The following is a 24570-nucleotide window of genomic DNA, read 5'->3' as shown; positions in this document are numbered from 1 at the left end:
AAAAAAAAGATGTACCTCATTCATTGAGAGGCTTTGAGATGCATCTTAATATGTTCATTTGCACATACTCACTTAAATGGTAGCAATCATCTGACAGTAATGTTGAAGTAACATTATCTGGAAACTTGGCACTTCAAAATGGTTCACATGGTTTGATCTGAATAATAGTTTTATTGTAGGGGAAAAGTTGTACTTTACCAAGGGTATACGGAGGATACTGTACTACAATATTGATTTGTGTTTGTTAGAAACAGTTCACATTTTGATGGTTGTAATCCAAACCTTGTTGTATCAGTATTGTATTCATTTGATTTTCATAATTTGGTGTGATGTATACTTTTGTTCAACCTCAATAGTTGTGAATGCATTGATTCAATTGAAATGTTCAAAATTCGGAGTCAGTCAGTGTTTGACTAACATTTCAATGTGGTTTTCACAATGGTTTTGGGCCATGCAAGTAAACGTTTACTTTTAAAATCTTGGGTTTGTTCCTACTTTCGTGTAATAAGTAATTGACTGTCTCCCTAAAATATATGGATTACTACTGGATAATTTAGCATGTCATTTTAAGTTAGCCATTTTCCTGCTATAGACATGGGCACTGCTGCTACAGGTCTTAGTGAAATTACAAGCATGCACTTTCAATAACAATCTTAGCATTTTTTTAATCTGTATAAATAGTTTTTGGTCCACTGATAGTGGAATTGTATCTGGTCCTTAAAATCAGAGCTCCCAAAAGCACCTGCCATTTAAGTCTGATCAAATCGTATGAGACAGGAAAGACATCCTCAAACCGCATCCCTGTAAATACAAACTACACTGAAAATGTAAACCACAAATGTGGGAATACTAAATCATTTTTATACAAAACTACCAAGTCCCAGCATGTTGTAAAATCTGTATTTATTAATGATTTACAAAAGGCTAACATGAACCCATTGAAATGATTCAGTTTGTAACCTAAAAGGTGGTGGGAACACAAGTGTTACACATCAGGTAATACCTTGAGAGCAGAGAACAGAAGCTATTGACTGTTGTCCTATCAGTAAGAGTCTGGTCCACACTACTGGAAGAAAGAATATTTACACACAAAATGGAGTCACGCAGACAGAGGAGATGCAAGTGATCCAGGTTCATGACAAACACACCAGATCATTGAGAAAGAACAGTTATTACAGTTATTTTACCTTACAGTATAGGTCCCAAATGTATTCTAGGTTCTTTAATATGATCATTTATACATTGTAGATAATTGAACAGAATCTGTGCAAGACGTTTAGATAAGGTTCAAAATAAATACCTGCAATTCACGTGAAGATTCTTCCGTAATTAAAATTTATTTATAATTTGAACAGAGATTTAAGTCATCTCCTCTTATTAACAAAGGATGTAATTTGTCATCATTCTGGCAAAATGTATACAACCGCTCAAATTTCACACAACTCTGCAAAATGACTATTCATTTCTTCAAACAAAGAAAACCAGTACTAAAAGTTAGAGGATGGGTGTAGGGTGTGGGGTAGAAAACATTATAAAACTGATTAGCCCGCTCCAGACTGCTGACATGTAGAGGGGTGAGGGTGGAGGGTCTGGGTGTCAGTGAGCTCCCACAACACGCATGTATAAAATGTGCTGCTGAAGGCAGTAGCTCTGGGAAGTGTGGTTCATCATCTCTGACTTGGGGTGCTCTGAAGATCAAACTGTGGCCTAAGAAGCTACTACTAACAGCAGTAGAAAGTGAAAACCGAAAACCAGAGATTTATTTACAAGGTGACTGTGCACTTAGGAAGATCCACCAGGACTCAGTAAACCAGTTTATACATGAGGAAGTGATGTCATAGAACCATCTAGAGTTAACACCCCCCACACTCTCTAAGGAATGAAGAAACAGTGTATGGCAAACCAGAACGGACAAAATTACTCTTATCAATCACCGAGAATCGTCAGAAAATGTTAACTAAAAAAAGATTGGTCTGGTACACTTGGGCATTTATTTAGACAAGAAGAAATTAAAAGTGAAAATATGTAATGCAGAAAAGAGCATAAAATAACACCATAAAATAGTCCACATTACAGTAAGCTATTTAAAAAAATTAAAATGAGCAAAAATCTTATCCCGAACCCAAGAGCCATTTTACAAACAAAAATATATCCCCCTTCATTGTAATGTCAAATGTGTTTCACTAGAAGAAATTAAAACATTTTTACAGTGCTTCATCATAATATATCTTTGATAGTTTAAAGAGGGAAAATTTAAGCCATAGACGTCTCTCCTATTGCCACGATACATCAAAATTGTATGTAAAGGGTCCAGTTATTCAAGAATATAAAAAAAAGAATGCACACGCACAGATGAGACCGGTTAGTGGAGAAGAACGTCGGGTTTGTCCATCCAGTCACTCGGGAAGGGGAGAGGGAAGGTGATGGAGGGTTTCTGGGCCCTCTGGCTCTTCCTCCGGAAGGGGTCTGGTCTCTACTGTTTGGTGTTGAGCTCGTTCTCCAGCTCCATAAGTTTGCGTGAAGCCTTGACCTTGTTGGAGATCTCCTTGCCCTGGGAGAAGAGCCGCTGGCGCTCCTTAAAGGTCAGGCTCTCTGGCGCTCCGCCAGGGTTAGCGTTCTCCTGCTCCTGACCACTGGAATGAAACCCATTAACCATCACCAGTGGGCCAACAAACTGGAGATAACCCACAACGCCAAAAGCCAGAAGAGAGGAGGAGGACAGAGAGAACGACAGAGAGAAAAAAAACGTCAGGACGCACCTTTTCGTCCATTTCTCCCGCGGGTCTTTGTAGAGCTCTCCCGCTCCTACAACTCCTGCTGGGTTTCCAGTGTATGAGTTAAATCCTGCAATCGCGCCACGGTCAGGAGAGACAGTTAGACGGGCATCACAGCAGGTGAGGACTATCAACAGCTAAGGCACCAGAAAGCTGCTGGGTCACTCAAGGTCACTCAAGGTCACCACCAACCCCCACAGCTTCCCATTGAAAGCGTCTCAGACTCGACTATTTAGTATTGAGGTCAGCACGTCCTGTCCAAATGGCATCACTGAGCCAGCGCGGGACAGCCCCGACTAGACCCTTGACCATACCCAGCAGCTTGGAGGCAACATCCCAGAACGTTCTACACCCCGAGCGTTCCCACAGAGAGGAGACGAGCGTTAGGTAGGCAGGAGCCAGAGCGTGGGCTAGCTGAGCAGTGCGAGTTATAGAAGCGTTCACCCGAAAGAAAAGCAGCAGGCTGTGGAACAACAGAGAGAGCGGGGGGGGTTCACAGGACGAGGTCAACCGCCGTGTCGTCTGACCCTTGACCCTCGGCGGTGACCTCCACCTGTGACGTACCGTGTTCATCATTAGGCTCACCGGTCCCTGTGTCAGTCACAACCTGTACCACACCAGACCAGGATAGACCAAATCCGGTTAGGATAGACCAGGGCAAGACTAAACCAGGCCTAGCTGGGCTAGCATGTGAGCCGTATGGCATCTCTGGTCGTACATGGCCATTCTAACTGCTGTCCATCCTCTGGTTGTGCTCCAGCCCAGTTTGAGGAACGGAAGCACAACCAAAGCCGTCGGTTCAGGATGAGGGAGAGGTCATGGTAGACGCTGACACAAGGACGAGCGAGAACCCTGTTGGGGTTCTACTACTGGCAGGGTCAGCGCTCTCTGGTACCAGGCACTAGTCTACACTCCCACTGGTTAGACTGACCCCAGTGGCCTCATTCAATGGATGTTCTCTCCCATTATCTTCTGAGAAGATAATGGTGACTAGCTGTCTCATTGGCTGGAGCCAGACAAGCCTGGTACTATCAGAGAGCTGCGTTGTCCCGACAGTGCCAGTAGAGTCACCTGAAGGTGATGTAACAAGTTTGAAGCCAGGGAGGCCGGGGATCCAGGTGCCGATTGGTCACCTGAACCACCGAAGAGCCTTCAGGGAATTTGAAGCTGTGTAAAAAGATAAGGCATCATACAGCCATAGACATAGGCCATACTCAAGACAACGGCCATACTTGAGACAACTAAAGGCACGGACAGACAGAAACAGACGGTTTGACAAAGCAGTGAGAGACAGACAGACAAATCAACAGATTGACAGACCAGGCAGGGACATTGACAGCTACAGCTGAGTGACAGACAAGTCAAGACAACCAGACAGACAGACCGACAGACAAAGAGAGCGAGCAGCAAAAGGAGCTAAAGCTTAGCCAAGGCAGTTAAAGCAATGGATATCAGGCTGACTGACAAGCCGTTCGGCAGTGCTTTGCGTAGTGAGGGTCGGGAGGGGGGTGCAGAATAAATGAATAAAAAATTATGGTGATTTAACTGGGGAAGGGGTGGTGGGGAAGGGAGGGGGCGGGGGAGGGTTAGTGATTATTCCCTCAAACGTTGAGCGATGGAATGCAACACCTGCTCCCAGTAGGCCCAGACAACATCATTCATACTGGTGTGTCTCCGTGGGCATGTGTGTGTGGGATTGTGTGTCTGTGTGTATGTTACATGCAGGCAGTCAGTCACGTGGCCTGTGGTAGCAGGGCAGTGTTAGTTTGTGTTGCATTGCGAGCGCCCTCTGGTCTATGGCTGTGTGAAGCATCCACTGGGTCCCGGTATAGATCCTCTAGACTTCTGAGGCTGTGGACCTGACTGTTCTCTCTGGGCAGCATGTGGTCCCGCCGTAGCAGACTCAACGATGCCTCGACTCTTTAATTTACACACGCTTTCCAGTCGGCCAGACACTTTCATAAATCTCTCTCAGTGAGTTGACTGAACATGAAGTTGCGATACTCGACAATCTCTTGGCAACACATCTGAAATGCCTCCTTGGATTGAAATGTGCCAGGTAAGATTATAATAATTGAGTTCTATCACTGTCCAGCAGAGGGTGCTACAAACGTTATCGTAGACAGCATGAGATGGTCTGTACCTATCAAGTGTTGAGGACCCAGACAGACCTAACAGCCACTAACCAGTAGGGGGCGCCCCTCAACAGATCTGCTACCCAGAATGCTAAGAATGTATGAGTGGGAGGGGGGCGTGGCAGAGGAGGTGCTCCTCGATGATTGGTTCGTCGTCTGAATGAAGCCAGTGTGTCCCTCCCTAAGCCAACCAACCGGCAAGCAGGGCCAGAGGCCGCAGGGCGGGGGGAGGGGGCGGGACGGCGGGCGACCACACCCCCAGACAGCACAACCAAACACACACGGAGGCGGCCCAGCTACAACACCAACAGTACTATGATTGGTTCTCGGGCCGTAGCGCACAGCGAATCACAGGTCTTTATCGATTGCTTTTACTCCGCTAGGGTGATTTCATTGGAGGCAGAGGGGACGGGGTGAACGAGCGGACAAATATAAACGAGACAAATGAAAATGAAGATGATAACGGAATCTGATTTGCTAGAAGAGGGAGAATTTCTAAAACGATCGAACTAGAAGGGAAACGGATGAAAAATGGGAGGAGTCAAATTTCTACTCGATTGACGGACAGAGTACCGAACTAATGGAACACACACAAAAGGAGAGAGAGATAAAACAAGAAAAGAGAGCGAGGGAGAGAGAGAGAGAGAGAGAAAAGGAGGCAGAAAGCCTCTCTACTGAAATAAAACAAACGAAAATGACAAACATGAACGAGAGGAGGAACAAATGAAATGAATGAAAGGGAGGGAGGGAGGGGTGGAGCGAGACATGCCCCCCTCTCCGCTCCCGCTCCGTGCGTCTCTACCTTTGGGGTCGTAGCCGGGTTTGGCGGGGATAGGGGGGGTGTGGCCAGTACTGTTGGCATTGAACGAGCTGGACAGGAAGATCCCGTCCGAGAGTGGGCGGGGCTTGCGCGCAGTGGGCGGCGGCTTGCGAGCGGGCGGGAGGTCGCCGTATGACTTCCTGGTGGCAGCCATCTTAACCTGACCTGCTAGGCCCATCCCCGCGGCAACCCCCGTTGCGGAATCTTCCTCCTCCTCTTCTTCTTCTTCGCCCCCGTAGGAGACAAACTTGGCGGTGTACAGGGTGTCGGGGGAGACCACCTGCGTTTTGAGGTAGGAGGTGTTCCTCTGGGGCGGGGGCGGCGGGGGCTGGGACAGGGGGGTGTTAGTGGGGGAGGCGGGGGAGGGGAGCTGGTAGTCCTGGGGGAGGGGTGGCCGGTACAGACCCGGCTCGTCTGGCGTCAGCAGCCGGCGGTCCGCCTCCTCGTGCTGTCTCCGACGCCCCGCCTCCAGGCGGGTGTAATACTCCTCCTCCTGCCTCCTCTACGTGGGGGGGGGGGGGGGGGGGGGGGGGGGGAGAGAATCGGCCCGTTAGAATGCCTACCATTGGCTGACACCTGAGTTTCTGGGCCTGCTCTTATTGGGCTCGCAATGCCTGACTGGATTCAACTACGGGCGTGGCTGCCTTGTGGCCTGATGAGCCATCATCCACCCTGGAAGTGTGTGTGTGCGCGCGTGTGAGAGAGAGAGAACCTTAAGGGGCAGACTGCTCTGTGTCGGTGGGTGTGTAACACTTCTACAGGTGTCTAGAGAGAGGGGGTGAGAGGGGGCTGTCCAGGCGGCTGTCCAGGCCTGCTTCTCTAGGGGGGTTCTGGGGCTGCTGCTGCTGCCGGTGCTCTGGCTAGCCTCAGAGGGGCAGCAGGCCGGAGGGCTCCTCCAGGGCCGGGGACCTCTCTCTGGGACGGGCTCTGCTTCAGGACCGGCCTGGCCCTGGGGCTCTGGGGTTAAAGTGTGCTGGCGGAGTAGGGGGGAGGGGGGTCTGGAGGGGTGTATGATGAGAGGGTGGTTGGGCTAAGGGAGGGTCAGGGATGGTGTGTGTGTGTGTGTGTGTGTGCGCATGGTAGGGTGGGGATAGGGAGGCATTCCGACAGCATTCTGAAGCAATGCCGGATGGGATGAGGATGACCTTCCCAACAAACTGAAGATTCCGTAAATAAATGAACGAGAACCTGACACTGACGACAACAACAATAACCATAACAACAACAACAACAGTGACAAAATGGGAGTCCCATGCTTTAGATGGGGGTGTGGGGGGATCCATAACAAACATACATCACCATAACAAAGGGAGGTAGGGGGTCATGATAACATGCAGTTGGACATCATCTTCAAGATCATTATAATGGTTATCAGCATCATCATCATCATCATCAGATATCAGGTTATGAGTGGTTTGACAGCTGCCTGACCGCAACAATGTAAGACGGCAGCCATCGCTGTAGGCCTCAAACACACCCCATGACATGACAGGCGAGTGTGTGAGTGAGTGAGCGTGCGTGTGTGTGATTGAGCGTGTGTGTGTGAGTGAACATGTGTGGGTGTGAGTGAGCATGTGTGTGTGAGTGTGTGTGTACCTTCTCGTCCGTCTCCCGTCTGACCCTCTCCTCCTCCCTCCACCTCCTCTCCTCCTCCTGCTTGGAGCGCTCCTCGGCCTCGCGCTGACGCAGCTCCTCCAGCTGCTGCTTACGCCGCCGCTCCTCGTCCTGCAACTGTGCCCGCACGCACACACACACACACACGCACAAACATGCCACACAGATGCACATACACAAACACACCACACAGATTATATTTAGTACCACACTGCCATACTGTAGTGAACCTAAACATTCTAGAAGTTGGTAGCTTGAAAAACATTTTGAGCTTTGAGCCTTTTGAACCCTGAACTAGACCTTGTCTCTGGTTACTTTGGGCGCCCTTGATTTAGGCCACCAAGGCAGACGGAGCTGGTCACTTTACTCAAGTCCACCCGAGTTGGACAGGCAATAAAACATAATGAGACACAAATACTGAAGTCCGGCACAGTGGAACACAGTAGAACACAGCCATGCTAGCCAGGCTGTCCATCAACCACCACACACAGCCAAGATGAGAGGAAGAGATGGATGGACGGACGGTCACCACAGCACCACTATGAACCCCTCATGCAGGCAACGCCCCCTTCGGCAGAGGAGGATGAGGGAGGTGGCAGTGAAGCATGCACAGGCCCCTCCCCCTCCATGCACAGGCCCCGCCCCCCCACCGCCCCACAGCCCAGAGCCACGCCTCTGCCTGCCCTGAAACAGCCCTGCTGCTGAGGGACTCTGGGACGCTGCTTCCTCTGGTGGAGGGGTTTGGACGGACATCTGGATGAAGTCGTTCCACAGCAGCAGAGTTTCCAACGCGGACAGATAGACCTAACAGCCAATCAGCATCAAGCACCCCCAGGATAGCTCCCCCCCCCACACTCCCTTCATCCCAATGCCCCTTTCAGCCCCAGTGAGTGGCTGCTCCCAGCTCTGCACCCGTCCCGACCCCCCCGTCGCCCCCTCCCCACCACCACCACCACACACACCCAGATGAGAGGCGCAGTCCCAACCCCCAGGTTAGATGGAGGGTAGAGGGGAGGGGGGCGGGGGTGGTAAGTATGAGCAAACAGGAAACACGGGTGGAGCCAAAACAGGAAGTAGACAGGAAGTAGTGGAGGGAGGAAGAGTTAAGCGTGTGTTAAGAAGAAGAACGTACCAAGTCTAGAACAGAGATAGCTGCTGGCACAGCAGTCTGCTGCTGGAGAAGAAACCAAACAGAGTGAAAAACAGAGAGAGGAGGAGGAGGAGAGAGAGTGAGGGAGTAAATTAAGAGAAATCAAAACAGGAGGAGGGAGGGAGGGAGGAAGGAAGGAGGGAGGGGTCAGAGAGAAGATAAAAGTGAAAACATTGCTGTGGTTTCAAACGGCAGTGAAGTGTTGCCACGGGAACATTCCCTCCTTCAGTGTGGCTTTGATTAACGTCAGTGGGTCGCCCCGCCCCGTCCTGGCTTAGCTCCTCGGGTGGAGCCAGCCCCAGCCCCTCCCCAGAGCTCTGGATGAAGCAATGTCCGTCTTCCTCCCATTGGACATACATACACACACACACACAGAAGCATATCCCCCCACACACACACACACACAAACACGCACACCTTCCCTCTCTCCCCTGGGCATGAGCCGGGCCTCGCCACAACAATGCGTGGTCACGCCAGCTACTTCCTCTGTTGACGGTGTCAGAGCGGCCAGCCGAGAGGCCCCACTCTGGGAGGAGAGCCCGGGTAGCAGGAGGGCGTGGCAGGGAGACTGGCTCTCACACAACCACACTCCCTGCGGAATGGACCAATCGTGAGGGTTTCACCCTCACCCTCGCCTCCCCCCCCACCCTCCCCCACCTACGCGGCCAACCAGGCATCAGCAGCTCAGCAGCATGGCAAAGCGATGAGGTAAAGCAAATGTAGCAGCCAGCCAGACGCAGCCCAGTCAGAGCGCCAGTCAGAGCGCGGCGGGGGTCGTAGCATTTGCGAGGGTGACGGATTCCTCTCTCCTGTAAATACCCAGCCTTGCGGCTACCTTGTGGACACGCAGCACCATACTACCCCTACCTCCCAACCCCCCCCCCCCCCCCCCCCCCCCCCCCCCCCCCCCAGCCCCCGGCCTTACCCGTGCCCTCTTCTCAGCCTCCAGCCTCTGCATGATCATCATGGTGTCCACGTCCTCGTCGTCCTCCTCCTCCTCGTCCTCGTCGCTCTGCTTGGACTCCTGCAGGCGCTTCTGGAACTGCCACTCCAGCATCAGCTTCCTCAGGCGGTCGCTCTCCTCCGCCGTGCGCTCCGGCTTGGCCTGGACACACACACAAACACACAACCAGGGGTCAGGGTCGGCGAGCGCTGGGAGGAAACCACTTTGTGCATCTGTTAGGCGCTGGTCTACTCTGTGCCGTCTACTCTCCTCTATTGTGTGTCTACTCTAGAGCCCGACCGAGAAAGGATTTTTAAGGCCGATACCGATATTTGTTGATAAAAAAAGTCTGATATTCCGATATATCGGCCGATATATTTATATAAAACACACAGAAAAAAAACATCCAGAACTGCGTAACAAAACATAAACAGATTTCCCTAACACTCTGCCCGGCTCTGGCTGGATTAGCTGGTTGTAGGGTTTGTGGCGTTCTAAACACGAATGTTGCCAACAGGGATGTTGTAGAGTGCCCTCTGGTGGACAAACTATGCAACGCCAACACTCATAACATGGTTAAAGGGTATTTTATTAGTATAAAATATAATGAAAATAAATACATATTCATCAGCTATTACAAATGCATAATATCGGCGGATAATATCGGACCTCCGATATATCGGTCGGGCTTTAGTCTACTCTACTGTATATGCACTTTACTGGGAATCTACTCCTACCTGCAGATCCTGGATCTCCTTGTCCAGCAGGTCTACTATGTGGAGTTGCTGTTGTTTCTCCAGCTTCTCCCTGGCGTCTCTCTTCCAGGGGTCAGGTGACAGGCTGTCGCTGGACGACAGCTCCTCCTTGCTGTGGAGGGGGGCAGAGAGGAGAGGGGGGGGTCAGTCACCTGGCTGGCTCCCGAGTGCCATCCCAAACATCTCACAGAGAACACACAACCATCGCTAACACCACACTGCAAGGACAGCACGTCCTCTGCCGTCCGCTAACTGGAGCGGGCGTTCAGGGATTCAAACTAGCCACCCGGATGCCCCGCCAACTCTGGTTTGGTTCCGAACTCCGCCCACCTGATGGTGATGTACTGGAGGTCTCGTCTCTCAATGGTGCGAGGCTGCTGCTGGGGGAGGAGCTCCCTGATCACTGTGTCCTGGGGGGGGCCGGGAGCCACGGCCGTGCGGGGCAGGCTGGATACTTTTTCCGCCGGCCTGGGGGGCTGCGGGGGGAGGTAGGGCTGGGGCTGGGGAGGCAGGTACGGCTGGGGCTGGGGGGGTAGGTAGGCCTGTGGCATGGAGGGAGGCGGGGCTTGGTGCTGCGGCGGGGGCTGGCTGGCGGCAACGTTGTTGTTCAGGGGCACGGCGGGGTTGCGGATCTGGCCCAGCTTCCTCTCCTGCTCCCTCCTCTTCCTCTCCCTCTCGTCCTCCAGCCGGGCCTTCTCCTTCTCGTACCAGCGCTGCTGCTCCTCCCGCTTCCTGCGCTCGGCCGCCAGGGCCGCCTGGGAGGGGCCGGCGGATGGAGGCGGGGGCGGGGGGAGGTCGGGCTGGGCCTCGAAGTCCGGGTAGTGGACGGGGGGCGGAGGCGGCGGGGGAGGGGGCAGGTCGGAGCGAGAGGGCTGGGGGGCGGCGGGTCCGGGGTGTGGGGCGTTGGGGGTCTTCCAGCGGCCGGGGCCACTCTTGTGGTTGCCGGAGGTCTTGGAGGAGGAGGAGTAGTTAAGGTGCTCCTGGCTGGAGGTGGACGACTCCACTGACGACGACACCTGACCGTGGTTGCCGTGGTTCCCCCAGTGGTCGCCGCCCCCTCGCTGGAACTCAGCCTCTCTCTGGAACTCCGCCTCCCGCTGAATCTCTGCCTCCCGCTGGAACTCCGCCTCCCTCTGGAACTCTGCCTCCCTCTGGAACTCCGCCTCTCTCTGGAACTCCGCCTCCCTGTGGTGCTGCAGGTGCACCAGGTCCTCCGGCCTCAGCCCCCCTGGAGGGGGGTAGCCTCCCCCCTGCAGGTCCTCCTGAGACTGGGCCACTCGCTGGGGAGGGGAGGAGGAAGGAGCAGGACACACAAGCACAAAACATGCATTTAAAGTAGGGCTTTTTTTGTATTTTTTTGTAATTAATTGCACAATATGCTGTGATTTATCACAATTAATCGCATCTTCCCCAAGCTTGTTATCATCATGTAAAACACAATTAAATCAATGAACACAATTAAGTATATTTTAAATAGAACCTTTTATGACATCTCGTGAACTGTAAACAGTATCTCCTGGGAACTACAGAGTAGTCATTCCCATCAAATATATGCAGCAACTTTATAAACAACTAAGTGTGTAAGTGCACGTTGAATATTTATAGTTTAAACCCTGAAGGCTATCAAAAATACTGGATCAGCTTAGAACTTCAGGCAATGGTCCAAAAAAAGTAACGTAGATTGGCAAGGCCGTTCTGTAGCCTCGCTAGTAACGTCAATAATGCCCAGGTGTTTTGCTTTTATATGATAAACTGAAGACAAATTGCTTCTATGGTATTTTAATTCGACTTTGCAAATTGTACAGACCCCTTTTGTTTTGTCCAAATTTCCATCCGGATACTTTTTAAAAGTAACTTTCCTCCAAAAACTCCACCGTTGTGTTTCTCCATCATGCCAGGGTGACTTGGCTTCGGCACTCACAACAGGAAGTGGTTAAAACTGAGGCTTATAGTGTTTGTAATAGACGCAAAAAAGGTCTTCCATTAATAGCGCTAAATTATTTTTTATGCGTTAAAACATTTCAAATGAATTCCTAAGATTAACGCGTTAACCTTCCCCAGCCCTAATTTAAAGCACGGTGAACTAAACACAACCAAGCATCGAGTCATGCATGAATTCTGCTTTAATAGACATCAAGAACAGAGAAAGAAGAGCAACATAAGTCTTCAGAAGCCTTGAAGAGGACAACACTAGGACTCCAGACTCCTCTCTCCTCTGACCTGCATGGCCATGCTGTTGTTGAGGTGCTCCTCCATGGCCGCCGGGTGGCCCCTGTCGTCGGGGCCGTGCCAGTGCTGGCCTGGCCCGGGCCCCACGCGGTCCTGGCTCTTGGAGGCTGGGATGGTGAAGTACTCCCTGGGGTAGGTCTGGGTGGGGATGGGGTAGGCCTCTGCGCGAGGGGGGGAGGGCTCATCCTAGGATCGGGATGGGAGTTGGTTAGTGGGGGGGGTAGGGGGGGGGGGGATTGCAAATTATAATCCAAGGTTATAAATGCTTACAGCTGGAGAGTTTGCGTTCAACAGTGTGTGTTTGTCTCTCACAGAGGGAACAGTAATGTGCGTGCAATCAGGGCATGGATCAATCAATGGATTCTTCGAAATGTTGCTGATAGGGTAATAGTATGTATAGAATGTCAGTGACAGGCTAATAGTGTTACGTGGCTAGCAAGCTGATTAAGACGTTTTTAAGATAGAAATAATTTGAGGTAGCGGTTAGCGAGCTAATTAGATTGCATTATGCGTAGTTATGGGCTAATGAGAGCTAGCGGTTAGTGGCTCGCCAGCTGATTAGGATGTATTACTGGGAATAATGAGAGACAGGATAGCGTGACAGTGTTGCTGTGGCAATGTCAGGGATCCCCAGGAACATTCTGTCCTGTCCTGCTAAGTCCTCTGGACTGGCTGGTCTTTATAGAATGAGCAGACTAGCAGGCCTGCAAGTCCTGCCTATGGCAATCCAAGTAACATACTCTTATATCCAAGAAACACACTCTTCTATCCAAGAAACACACTCTTCAATCCAAGAAACACACTCTTCAATCCAAGAAACACACTCTTCAATCCAAGAAACACACTTTTCTATCCAAGAAACACACTCTTCAATCTAAGAAACACACTTTTCTATCCAAGAAACACACTCTTCAATTCAAGAAACACACTGTCAAAGTGAAACACACTACCACTAGCACTCTGGGTATGGGTATAGCTCAGTGGTTCGAGCATTTGACTGCAGATACCTTATGTATGTCCCATTGGATACAAGTGTCTAAATAACATCAGCTTCAGTGTCAGTATGTGATTCCAGCAGTACCACACTACCATAGGTGTCAGACAGAAGTGAGTGTATACAGGCTTGTATGTTGGTGCCATCTTCAGCCCTTAGACACACACACACACACACACACACACACACACATATGCAACACATTCCACACTGGGGTGATGTGGCGGCGGTTGCCGTGGTTACTCACATCGGCACAGAGGTTGCCGGTGGAGACGGAGGTGATCTTGGTCCCGGGGCCGCCGGGGTACACAGCCTTGCCAGCAGGACTCTGGCTCTGATCTGGAACACACACAGCATGGTGGGTAGGATGGGACAGTGTTGGGTAGGATAGAGAGGGTGTTGGGTATAATAGTTTTGGGTATGATAGAGAGAGTGTTGGGTATGATAGGCAGAGTGTTGGGTATGATAGAGTTGGGTATGATAGAGAGAGTGTTAGGTATGATAGAGAGTGTGTTGGGTATGATAAATAGTGTTGGGTATGATAGAGAGTGTTGGGTATGATTGGGAGTGTGTTGGGTATGATAGAGAGTGTGTTGGGTAGGATAGAGAGGGTGTTGGGTATGATAGAGAGGGTGTTGGGTATGATAGAGAGTGTTGGGTATGATAGAGAGTGTTGGGTATGATAGAGAGGATGTTGGGTACGATAGAGACGGTGTTGGGTATGATAGAGAGGGTGTTGGGTATGATAGAGTGTTGGGTATGATAGTGAGAGTGTTGGGTATGATAGAGAGGGTGTTGGGTATGATAAAGAGTGTTAGGTATGATAGAGAGAGTGTTGGGTATGATAGAGAGGGTGTTGGTTATGACAGAGAGTGTTGGGTATGATAGAGAGGGTGGTGGCTATGATAGAGAGTGTTGGGTATGATAGAGAGAGCGGAGAAGCTCACTTGCAACGTTGGGGCTGGAGCGGTGGTCCACCCGGTTCTTCAGCAGCCTCTCCTCGTTGGTCTTCTTTGGTTCAGGGTAGGAGTCCCAGCCCGCCTGGGGGCTCTCAGGGGAGCCGTTCTGGACAGAGTTGTTGTAGAGCTCGAAGCCCTCGCTCTTTGGTCTCAACTTCCCGTTCTTGTCACGACCTCGGTCCGAGGCTGGGGGACCAGGGGTCAGAGGTTGGAGTTAGGCTCTGGTAGAGTAGTCCAACACAGCTGCTGGGTTGTGTGGGTCACGGACTTTGGTGTGTATTGGTCACGTGACCGTCCATATTAATCCCAACCCCCCTGCCTCCCCTCCCCTCCCCCCCATGCATCTGGCCCTGTCCTCTCCTACCCTGGTGTGTCTCCTTACCCCTGGGCATCATAGGCGAGGGCTGGTTGAGCAGCGTGGCCAGGCCGTGGTAGATGGCACCCTGCTTGGCGACCTCCAGAGTCACCACCGAGCCTGTCCTCGTCATCAGCTCTGCCGCCCTGGTGGAGAGAGAGAGAGACAGAGAGAGAGAGAGAGAGAGAGAGAGAGGGTGATTAAAGGAACAGCGTCACAACATCATAGTTGTTTTTGCCTAGGCAGTGAGTACCAGCACTAGGGTTGGATACTCCATAGCCAGGCAAGTCCACTGCACCGCATCTCCCAGAACTCAAAGTCCACACAGGGAACATTGTGCTTGTTTCCAAAACGTTCTAAATAAGTGTGTTTGGAACCTAAAAGAGGTTTATACACATGTGCACGCATCCTCCCCCTTTCCCCTTTCCCGCTTCCCATTCCCCCCCCCCCCTCCTTTCTTTGCTGTCAGTGTAGCAGGAATTCTAAAGCTGGAACTAGACAGATGGTTGTGATTAGAATGGGCTGGAACACCCTTCCACTAACTGACCCCCCCTTCCCCCCACCCCTGTAAAAACACACACACACACACATTAGGAATCCTAACTCAGTGATGGGAGCCCAGTCACAGTGGTTAAACAGCAGCCCCTGTCCAGAAAAAACACACACACACAAAGTATGTGACTGGATGAACGAGTGTAAACCAGAGATGACCCTAAGTGGGTGTGGCTGGGCTTGACTTCCATGACTTTAACACTACAGGGGGAACATTTGGGGTGTTTGTGTGTGCGCATATGCGTGGGTGTAACTATTTATGTGTGTTCAAGTTGGTTTGCCATTCGCAACGCGCACAGTTACAATGGCCTGTGTTAGGGCTTCTGTTCGTGAGTGCACGTGTGTGTGATGGTTCCGTGTGTGTGATGGTTCCGTGTGTGTGATGGTTCCGTGTGTGTGATGGTTCCGTGTGTGTGCACGCGTAAAGGCGTGTGCGTGTATGAATACAGCTCCATTGGATCAGCATCGTACCCAATGTGTGCGTGTACTTGCGAGAGTCTGTATGGGCGTTTCATTCCAATTCCACACTGTCCCACAAAGAGCACGAGGACATTGTGCTAGGCCCAGCGGGCTAGGTAGCAGGCTAGGTGGTGGGCTGGGTAGCAGGCTAGGTGGTGGTCTGGGGTACTGGGCCTCTTACCTCTCCTGTGAGAGTCCAACGAGGCTCCTCCCATCCACACTAAGGAGCTGGTCCCCTGCTGCCAGACGGCCGTCCTACGCACACACACACACACACACACACACAGACAGACAGAGACAGACAGAGGGAACGAGAATTCATTGCAAAACACTGGGTGAGGCATAACAACAAATTTGAAGAAAACCCCATACACTCTAGATGACAGTACATAACGTGGGCTCTTTAAAGGCTTATCGCCTTTTGACATCGGCCCGTTTGTCATCCCAGTAAAGACACTTTAACCGGATTGTTCTTGGCATGGCGGCACAAAGCGGGTCATTGTAGCGAGCAACCACGTGATGTCACCGTGGTGTCACAGGGTCATGGTGACATCGCTCACCATGTCGGCTGCTCCACCCTTCACCACGGACTTGATGTAGATCCCCAGCTTCTCCTGGCCGGCACCCTGCAGGACCACACACAGACACAGTCATTATACAGTAGCGCATTAGTCAGACTGTGAACTGGGCTATGAGGCTGGAGACACTGCAGGCCGGCTAGCTGTCTGTGTCTGCACATCTGTCTGTTGTCTGGCCGCTGCTAGCCGGCCCTGGAGAACTGAAGCCTCCTTGTTTGCACCCAGACATGCGGCTTGCACACTTGCACTCGGGGCATTTGTCACGGTACCAGCGGCTAGCCTCGGAGGCGTCTGGAGAGGACCTGGGAGCTAAATGAGCCTACTGTCCGGGCCGCTGGTTGATCTGACGACAAACAGGAAACCAGCTGCTGAAAGGAGAGCGAGACCAGGGTCCACGTCACCCTCCGGCAGAGCCCAGTCCCGATGGGGTTTGGACTTTTACCCAGAAACACTGGGCCTTATCGAAGCATCCATCTAACACACACATCCAGTGCGCACACACAAACGCACACACGTCCATTAGTAATATTTGGTTAGGCTCAGGTGTGCTTGAGAGGACAAGAAGGGGGAGAACATGAGTGGGTTCGGGCAGACCTCCAGAGAGGTCCAGGGTCATACCACAGACGCACACAGCTTACAAGTGGAGTCTGGAATTAGACTGTCTCAGGCCAGAACAGACCAGTCTCTCATACAAAGAGAGAGAGAGAGAGAGACAGAGAGAGAGAGAGAGAGACAGAGAGAGACAGAGAGAGAGACAGAGTGAGAGTGAGAGAGCGAGCGAAAGACAGAGTTATAGAGGACAGAAATGAATTGAGAAAAAACCCTAAGAAAGAGTGAGCGAGAAGAGAGACGTCTGAACACCCCCCCCCCCACAACACAGCCCTCAACCCTGCACCAGCCTACCTGAACCCTTTACCAAACCCCTCACAACACACACATACACGTCAACATCGGGAGCAGGGATTGGCTGGACGCGCCAGTAAGCCACGCCTGTGTGTGCCGACGGTGGTTTCCAGTGACGCTGGCGGAACAGACGCCCTTCGCCCCTCTCAGCTGTGAAGCCTTCCTAGAACTACAACCACAGCACTTGCTCATCCCGCCACTACAACGACCACAATGCCCCATGGCGAATTCTCTGATGTTTAGCGACATTATGTGTGGACTGAGAGGCAGGACAAGGAGAAAGAGCGAGCCTGGGAGGGGGGGGGGGGGGCTGGGGAAGCCTAAGTAAGGGAGAGATGGAAAGAGTGAGGTGGAGGGAGAGAGTGAGGGACATATGGAGTGAGAAATGAGAGGGTGGAGAGAGATGGAGAGTAACAAAGAGCTGAAGAGAGGCATACAGAAAAAAAGGGAAAGATGGAAAGCTAGAGAGAGGGAGACAGAGAGAGACAGAGAGAGAGAGAGAGAGAGAGAGAGAGAGAGAGAGAGAGAGAGAGAGAGAGAGACAGAGAGAGAGAGAGAAAGAGAGGGAGAGAGAGAGAGATGGACAGAGAGGGGGGCGGATGGAGAGAGTACAGCAGCGGAAACAGAAACTCCCTGAGAAAAACACCGCCTTTCAGACGTCAGACAGAGAGATCTCTACTGCACTACCGACACACACAATCGCAAGGTCGGCGGTTCGATCCCTGACTCCTCCAGCCGGCCATGTGCCAGAGTATCCTTGAGCAAGACTCTGAACCCCAAGTTGCTCCCGATGGGCAGGCCAGCGTCTTGCACGGCCAGCGCTGTTTGTGTATGAGTGCGAGTATGAATGGATGAATGAGAAGCAAAAAAAAAAAGCTTTGAGTGCCGCTAAGGTAGAAAAGCGCTACATAAATGCAGTCCATATACACACACACACAATACAGTAGACTACACAAAAGACGCCGATAGATATGATATATTCCTCTTCCGACGAGGGATTCTCTGGGACAGTTACCTCACTGACAACCACGGTACCCAGGAACACCAACACACACCTGGGAAGACACGAGACGGGTCTCTCCTCTGCCTCAGGTCCGGAGCTCTCCCGTCCAGACTTCAACTGGAGTCTGTGTGTGTGTGTGTGTGTGGTGAAAGGAGTTGTCGTGCCGACTTCATCAAAATCACTCCTCCCAATGTCACCCGAGACTCTTGGCTTCCTGGACACAACGATCCTCGTCACTGCTTTGTGTGCGTGTGTGTGTATGTGTCACAGGTGAGCGAGGTGTAACGCAAGACGGTGGCAGTGATCCATTTGCCCTGAGCGATGCCACCGTGGCCGATACCACGACATCACATCAGGAAGCAGGGCTCCTGTCCCGCTTCCGACTTTGCTTCCTTAAGAATGAGTCACGGTGCCACCTCACTGCAAAGAGAAAGCTTCTCACACACGCGCACGCACACACGCACACCTTCCTGGCATGAATACATGACCCAGAGCAGATCTATAAAGGCGTGATAAACCTCCGCCGTGTGCGAAGCGGAGCAGGAGTCAGTGGAGGAGGAAGGGGGCCGGCGGGTTTCCTGACTGGAGCTTCCCTGCTCGTTCTGAGGGGTCGCTTCCAGAAGCGCTCTGGATGAACTGGGCCGGGTCAGGACTCGACGCGTACGAGACAATCGCACAGCACACCTCTGAGACACACACACACACTCACACACCACTCTACATTTGATCTCCGATGCAATGAAGAAGTGAGCAAAGCTGTAAAGTGTGTGTGTGTGTGTGTGGTGAGACTGTTTGAGGAGTCAATTACAGGGTGTTAGCAGCTGTAACAGGTCCTTTGAGGTCTTAACAGCAGACTTGGCGTACTGGCGCCCCCCACACATACACACACACTAAATGCAAGCAGACCAGAGAGACGCTGCTTCAGCTCTGCTGTGTCTCGGCTCCTGGGAACAGCAAACAAACATGCCTCGTCCGCCCCACCCTGTTTACTTCCTGCCCCAACAGGAAGTGCTCTGCGACCAAGCGCCGTGAGGAAATGGAGAGCAGAGACCGAGACCCTGCGAGGTCCAGAGAACCGTCTGCTCTGTTCCACTGACACTGTGTGTGTGTGCGCGCGCGTGTTAGTGTGTAAGGCACCCTCTGTGCTCCAGACACACTCTTTAGGGTGATTAACTATTTCTTCCTGTGCTAAACCAGGCACGGCCAGATAGTAGTGCTTTGTCTGTGCTTGAAGACTGGGTTAACACACACACCCCCCCCACACACACACACACCTACACGGCTAATCTAGGACCTCACACGTCTCCATGCCAGGCTGTGTGTCTTCTCCCAGTTCTTCTCCTGTTCTGCTGAGGGGGAACGTTCTGGTTTCTACAACAACATCTAGCAGAGCCTCGTCTGGTTCCCTCAGGGCTGGATCGGATATCTCCCACACAAGTGTGCATGCGCACGCGCAGACGCACGCGGGTGACAAATACCAGACACAAGTGACGAATTAGCATGTGGGCTCTTATTCGTTCTCACATGCACACTTGGTAACAAATCCCATGAATACATGGTTGCGATGCTGAGGATCAAAGCGTGTGATAGATATTTTCTCACTCGCCAAAGAGAGAGAGAGTGTGTGTGTGACATTTGGATGTCTCCTGGGAGTCTGAAGTCGACAGCTAAACACACCCATCGTCTCCTGGATTAAGTCCTTCAGCTCCTGTCCTCATCTCCACTAATACCTGTTGTCTGGGTCTGAGGCTGGGGGCCACGAAGCTGGAGACAGCACACACACACACACGGCTGCAGTAATGAAGTCATAAAAACGGTAGTTCACAGAGCTGCACAGGGGAGCTCTTTGGGTCTAACTAAAACCAGATGTGGCATGTCTCTGTCTCTGTCTGTTTCACACATACACACACACACACACACACACACACACACACAGCAGAGGAACAGTGTGTGACATGAGAACTTCATGTGACCTTTAATTGACATTCCTCTTAGACTACCTTGGTTGTGGATCTCACACACACAAAGAGACACACACACACACTGAGACAGACACTCCCACTGTTCCTTGTACAGTCGGGTCCTGCAGTCGCTTTCTCACGTACACCCACTGGAGCACACATCATCCATCGTGCTCAGTCGGAACAGGAACGATCACTATGTCAGACAGGCGTCATGGTCATGGTCCTCCATGCTGACAGCAGGTGACGGCTCTGTACCCAGCACTGACCTTACAGATCAGTCACACCAAGATGGCTGCTCACCTACGCACACACACACCTCAGGTTGTTGGAGGCTATGAAAGAAGAAATGCCTTTTGGAGTCAGTGCCAAGTATTCTCACACACTTTCTCTCTCACAAACAAATCACACTCTCTCACTATCTTTCTCTCTCCAACACACACACACACACACACACACACACACACACACACACTCACACACTGTCAGCACGGTGAGACAGCACATCCTCTCATTGTCTGTGGTCTCAGTGGGAGGTGAAGTGAGTTTTTGGATGACCACAGCTCTGTTCTCCAGTTAATGGTCACATTGTCCTGGCCAAGCTCTATTGTGTCATAACAACATGGACACAAACGCATCCACACAGGCATACACAAACACACACACACACAATAATAGTATTATCTAACCGTAATGAGATATGGGATAGAGTGTTGGAGTCGAACAGATCATTATTTTGTGGACATACAAAATACCTCAATCTCTTGTTGTCTGGTCCGTGGACCAGAGACAGGGGGGCGGAGGAGGATAGAGGTGTTAGTTAGTTCAGTTCGCTGGATCACCAGGTCCGGTTCTTCTCAGCTGGATCACCAGGTACGGCTTGCTAGAGCCAGGTGTGAACACAGGCAGGTCGGTGTTCTAGTAACCTCATTCGAGGTGGGGAGAGGAAGTCCAGGACAATACCAGTAGACTCTCCCGAGGAGCTGCAGAGGGCAGGATATCCCCTTGCTCGGAGGTATGCGTGTATGTGTGTGTGTGTAGATGTTTTTGTGAGCCTCCATTGGCTTTCGTCGGTCCCGGGAGTGTGTGCATAGCCTCACGGTCACTCGCCAGTGTAATCAAGAGCGCCCCTGAGACAGACACGCCGGCCTACCAGCTGAACAACCAGATAGCAGGTGCTCGTCCTCTGACTCACACGGGGCTACGCACACGGCAAAAAAAACAATGGCCGAGAATTCCGGTTTCCAACTGCCATTAAGCCGCCCATCCTCCTGCTGCACTACAAACACCTCCACCCTCTCCACTCCCAAACACACACACACACACACGGCCAGAAACAAGTCTTACCTCCAGGTCTTTCCTTCCCACTACAGAGAACCACATGTTGCAGACTGGTTGTCGCAACCCGGTTGTTCCTCAGGGCTGGCTGAAGCTAGGTAGTTGAAGTTCGGGGAGCTGGGAAACAGAGGTCCAGTAGGATGGAGGGGGGGAGCCAGCCAGACCCCCCTCACACCCCCTACACACACACACGCACGCGAAAGTCCTCCCACGGAGTTCCAATCCCAGTCATGCGGATGGGACCAGTCCGAAGGCGAGCCTAGGTCCTCTCTGCTACGTGCTACAGTGGCGTATGGTATATATCCAGACTCCTGCTGGGAAATACCATGTCTGCTCTGTTCTTATGTAACCTGCACGTTCGCGCTAGGCTAGGCTACGCTAGGCCAGGTCGCCAGCAATTAGGCAAACCTTCCAAAAAACGTGAATTTCGGCCGTAAGAGCTAACCTGTCATTACTCAGTCCTCTACTCTCTCGGCTTCTTCCTCTCGTTCCTTCACTGGTTTTGCCACTGTGCCTTCCCCTAGGCTTCCCTTCATACCCTCCCATTTCACCCTCTCCCCCTCCCACCCACCCTCCCTCTCCTACCTCTATCCTCCTCCGCCCCCTTGTCTCAGTCTGACACAAGCACACACCTCTGGATGGAAATAGCAGTAAAAACAGAGAGAGAGGGGGGGGGGGGCGGGGGGGGTTACGGACCCTTCAAACCCCACGACTCGATGCTTTTGAAAATAAACATTACAGGGAGGGAGGGAGGCCCCCCCCCCCCCCTTCCTCCCTTACTACACACACACGCCTCGACATGCCTCGACTGATCCCTGCACACACACACTACTTCATCTACTTCACACACACTCACACCTACACACCACACACACACAAACACACCACACACACTCACACCTACACACAAACACTCACACATCCTCCAAGTCTCGGCAGGCACACTGCCAGTCAAAACTCGCTGCGCTCAAAAGCTGCAGCTCAACTGCTAGCAGACTCGCAACCGTTCCCTAACCTTTACATTTTGCAGACGCTCTTATCCAGAGCGACAGTAAGTGCAGGGACGTTCCCCCGAGGCAAGTAGGGTGAATGACGTCATTTGGCATGTTTCAGGATTCGAACCGGCAACCTTCTGATTAATAGCCCGATTCCCTAACCGCTCAGCCATCTGACCCCTAACCTGGCTGCTGCTAGCTGGGGAGAGAAGCAGCCTGTGGCTACCAGCAGCAGGTCGAGCAGCAGCAACTGTACCCTGCTCCAGGGGCTCCAGAAACAGCCCAGCAATGCTCACAACCCTGGGAAGCCATGGTGGCAGAGAGCAACAATAGAGTTGCTGTGTTCCTTCCACACTGCGACAGGAAGACAGACAACCCAAGACAGGAAACCCTCAACCCTCGGCTGACTGGAGGAAGGAGGGAGAGAGGGAGAGAGGGAGAGAGGGGAATGGAGGGATGGAAACAGAGAGAGAGAGAGGGATAGAGAGCTGGAGGAGACGGGAGAGAGAGAGGCAATGTGCAAGGGATGGGATTTGCTTACGGCTCAGTTGCGACAGCCTTAACATCTCAGATAGAAATACTGACAGTCAAAGATGGCACCGCTATAAACACCGCTAAAAACAGCAACATATTCTGTATGTGTGTGTGAGTGAGGTGTTGACCTTAGACAGAATGGCTGAGCGGGCTCTGCCAAAAGTAAAACAAAACTTGACAACTACTTTACAAAATGCATGCGCCTGTCTCTCCCCCTCTCTCTTCCTTCTTCTCTCCCTCCCAGGGCCACGCCCGGCTGTGTGTGTATCCCCTCATTACCGAGGTTACTGCAGGGTAATACACACACACACACACACACACACAAAAACAGTCTCTCACATGAAAACATATACACAATTCCACCATCTATTACACACACACACAAACCAACCAGCCTCCGTCTCTCACACAAAAACAGATACACAACCCCAACACACACACACACACACACCAGTCTCCCTCTTTCCCACACCCCAACAAAACACCGACACAAACACGCAAAGACATCACGTCCTCCAGTCTCAGCGCCGCAAATCGGGTCTCCCTTTCGGGCGCAGCAAGTCGCAGAGGGCCCGGCGAGAACACGGTCCCCTCAGACAGACACACAGAGACAGACAGACAGACAACCTGAGACAGACAGACAGACAGACACACAGAGACAGACAGACACACAGAGACAGACAGACACACTGAGACAGACAGACACACTGAGACAGACAGACACACGAGGCTGAGGCACGACAGGAAGTGCTCCAGGAAGTAGGCGGGGGTCTTACCTTGGCCGCCACGATGCTCAGGCCCATGCCGTTGTGCTTCTTCAGGGTGACGGTCACCACCTCCGGCTCCTTCCTCATGGCCTGCAGGCGACAGGAGAGACAGAGAGGAGAGAACGGGGTGAGGAACGGGCGAGCGACGGGGTGCGTAGCGGGGCGCGGAGCGTTTCCAGGAGGAGGAAAGTTTCCAGAGGGTTCCGAGCGTTCTCCTGGCGGGGCGCTCCGACTCGCGAGGTGTCCGGGGGCAGACTGAGGCGGAGGGAGGGAGGGAAGAGAGAGAGAGAGGGAGGGAGGGATGGAGGGAGGGACGAGGAGCGGGGTCGTGTGTTGGGTGCGGGAGGAGGAGGGGGGGGGGGGGGGGGGGGGCGCAGAGACGAACGAGCGGTTGCTGGAGAGAAGTCAAGAATGAAAGCCACATGCGCCTTGCTCCACACACACACACACACACACTCAATGGGCTCATTTAAACACCAGCGACGGGCTGGCTGGCTCAGGAGGGTGAAAGGGTGGGAGGGGGAGGAGGGGTGGAGGGGATGGGGGTGTGTGGGTGGGTGGGTGGGTGAGTGAGACCAGGACTTCCCACACAAAAGAGGCACTCTGAAACAGCCCCTCTCCCTCCAAGACACCAAACACACTAACACAAACAAGCTCTCTCTCTGTCTCTCTGTTTGGTCTCTCCCTCTCTCTCCCTCACTCTCTCTCTCTCTGGTGCTCTCCTTCTTTCTCCCTGGTAACTCAAAGAACTA

The 24570-nt window shown here is 52.1% G+C and overlaps 1 protein-coding gene across 1 annotated transcript in view; it reads right to left on the bottom strand.

Annotated features, from left to right (window-relative positions):
* Nucleotides 1-886: 886 nt before the first annotated feature.
* LOC124469175 (afadin-like) overlaps nucleotides 887-24570 on the bottom strand; it is a 38579-nt gene continuing 14895 nt past the window's right edge. Inside the window, 14 exon segments of the mRNA XM_047022290.1 lie at nucleotides 887-2633; nucleotides 2760-2844; nucleotides 5712-6231; nucleotides 7326-7460; nucleotides 9419-9598; nucleotides 10174-10303; nucleotides 10522-11471; nucleotides 12412-12606; nucleotides 13662-13753; nucleotides 14362-14559; nucleotides 14756-14874; nucleotides 15921-15994; nucleotides 16300-16365; nucleotides 23828-23908. Of these exon segments, the coding sequence (XP_046878246.1) occupies nucleotides 2474-2633; nucleotides 2760-2844; nucleotides 5712-6231; nucleotides 7326-7460; nucleotides 9419-9598; nucleotides 10174-10303; nucleotides 10522-11471; nucleotides 12412-12606; nucleotides 13662-13753; nucleotides 14362-14559; nucleotides 14756-14874; nucleotides 15921-15994; nucleotides 16300-16365; nucleotides 23828-23908 (2985 nt within the window). The 3' untranslated portion in view covers nucleotides 887-2473.

This window comes from Hypomesus transpacificus, chromosome 6 (assembly GCF_021917145.1).
Source record: "Hypomesus transpacificus isolate Combined female chromosome 6, fHypTra1, whole genome shotgun sequence".
In the NCBI taxonomy this organism is placed as follows: domain Eukaryota; kingdom Metazoa; phylum Chordata; class Actinopteri; order Osmeriformes; family Osmeridae; genus Hypomesus; species Hypomesus transpacificus.
This window is presented reverse-complemented; position numbering and strand designations above follow the sequence as displayed.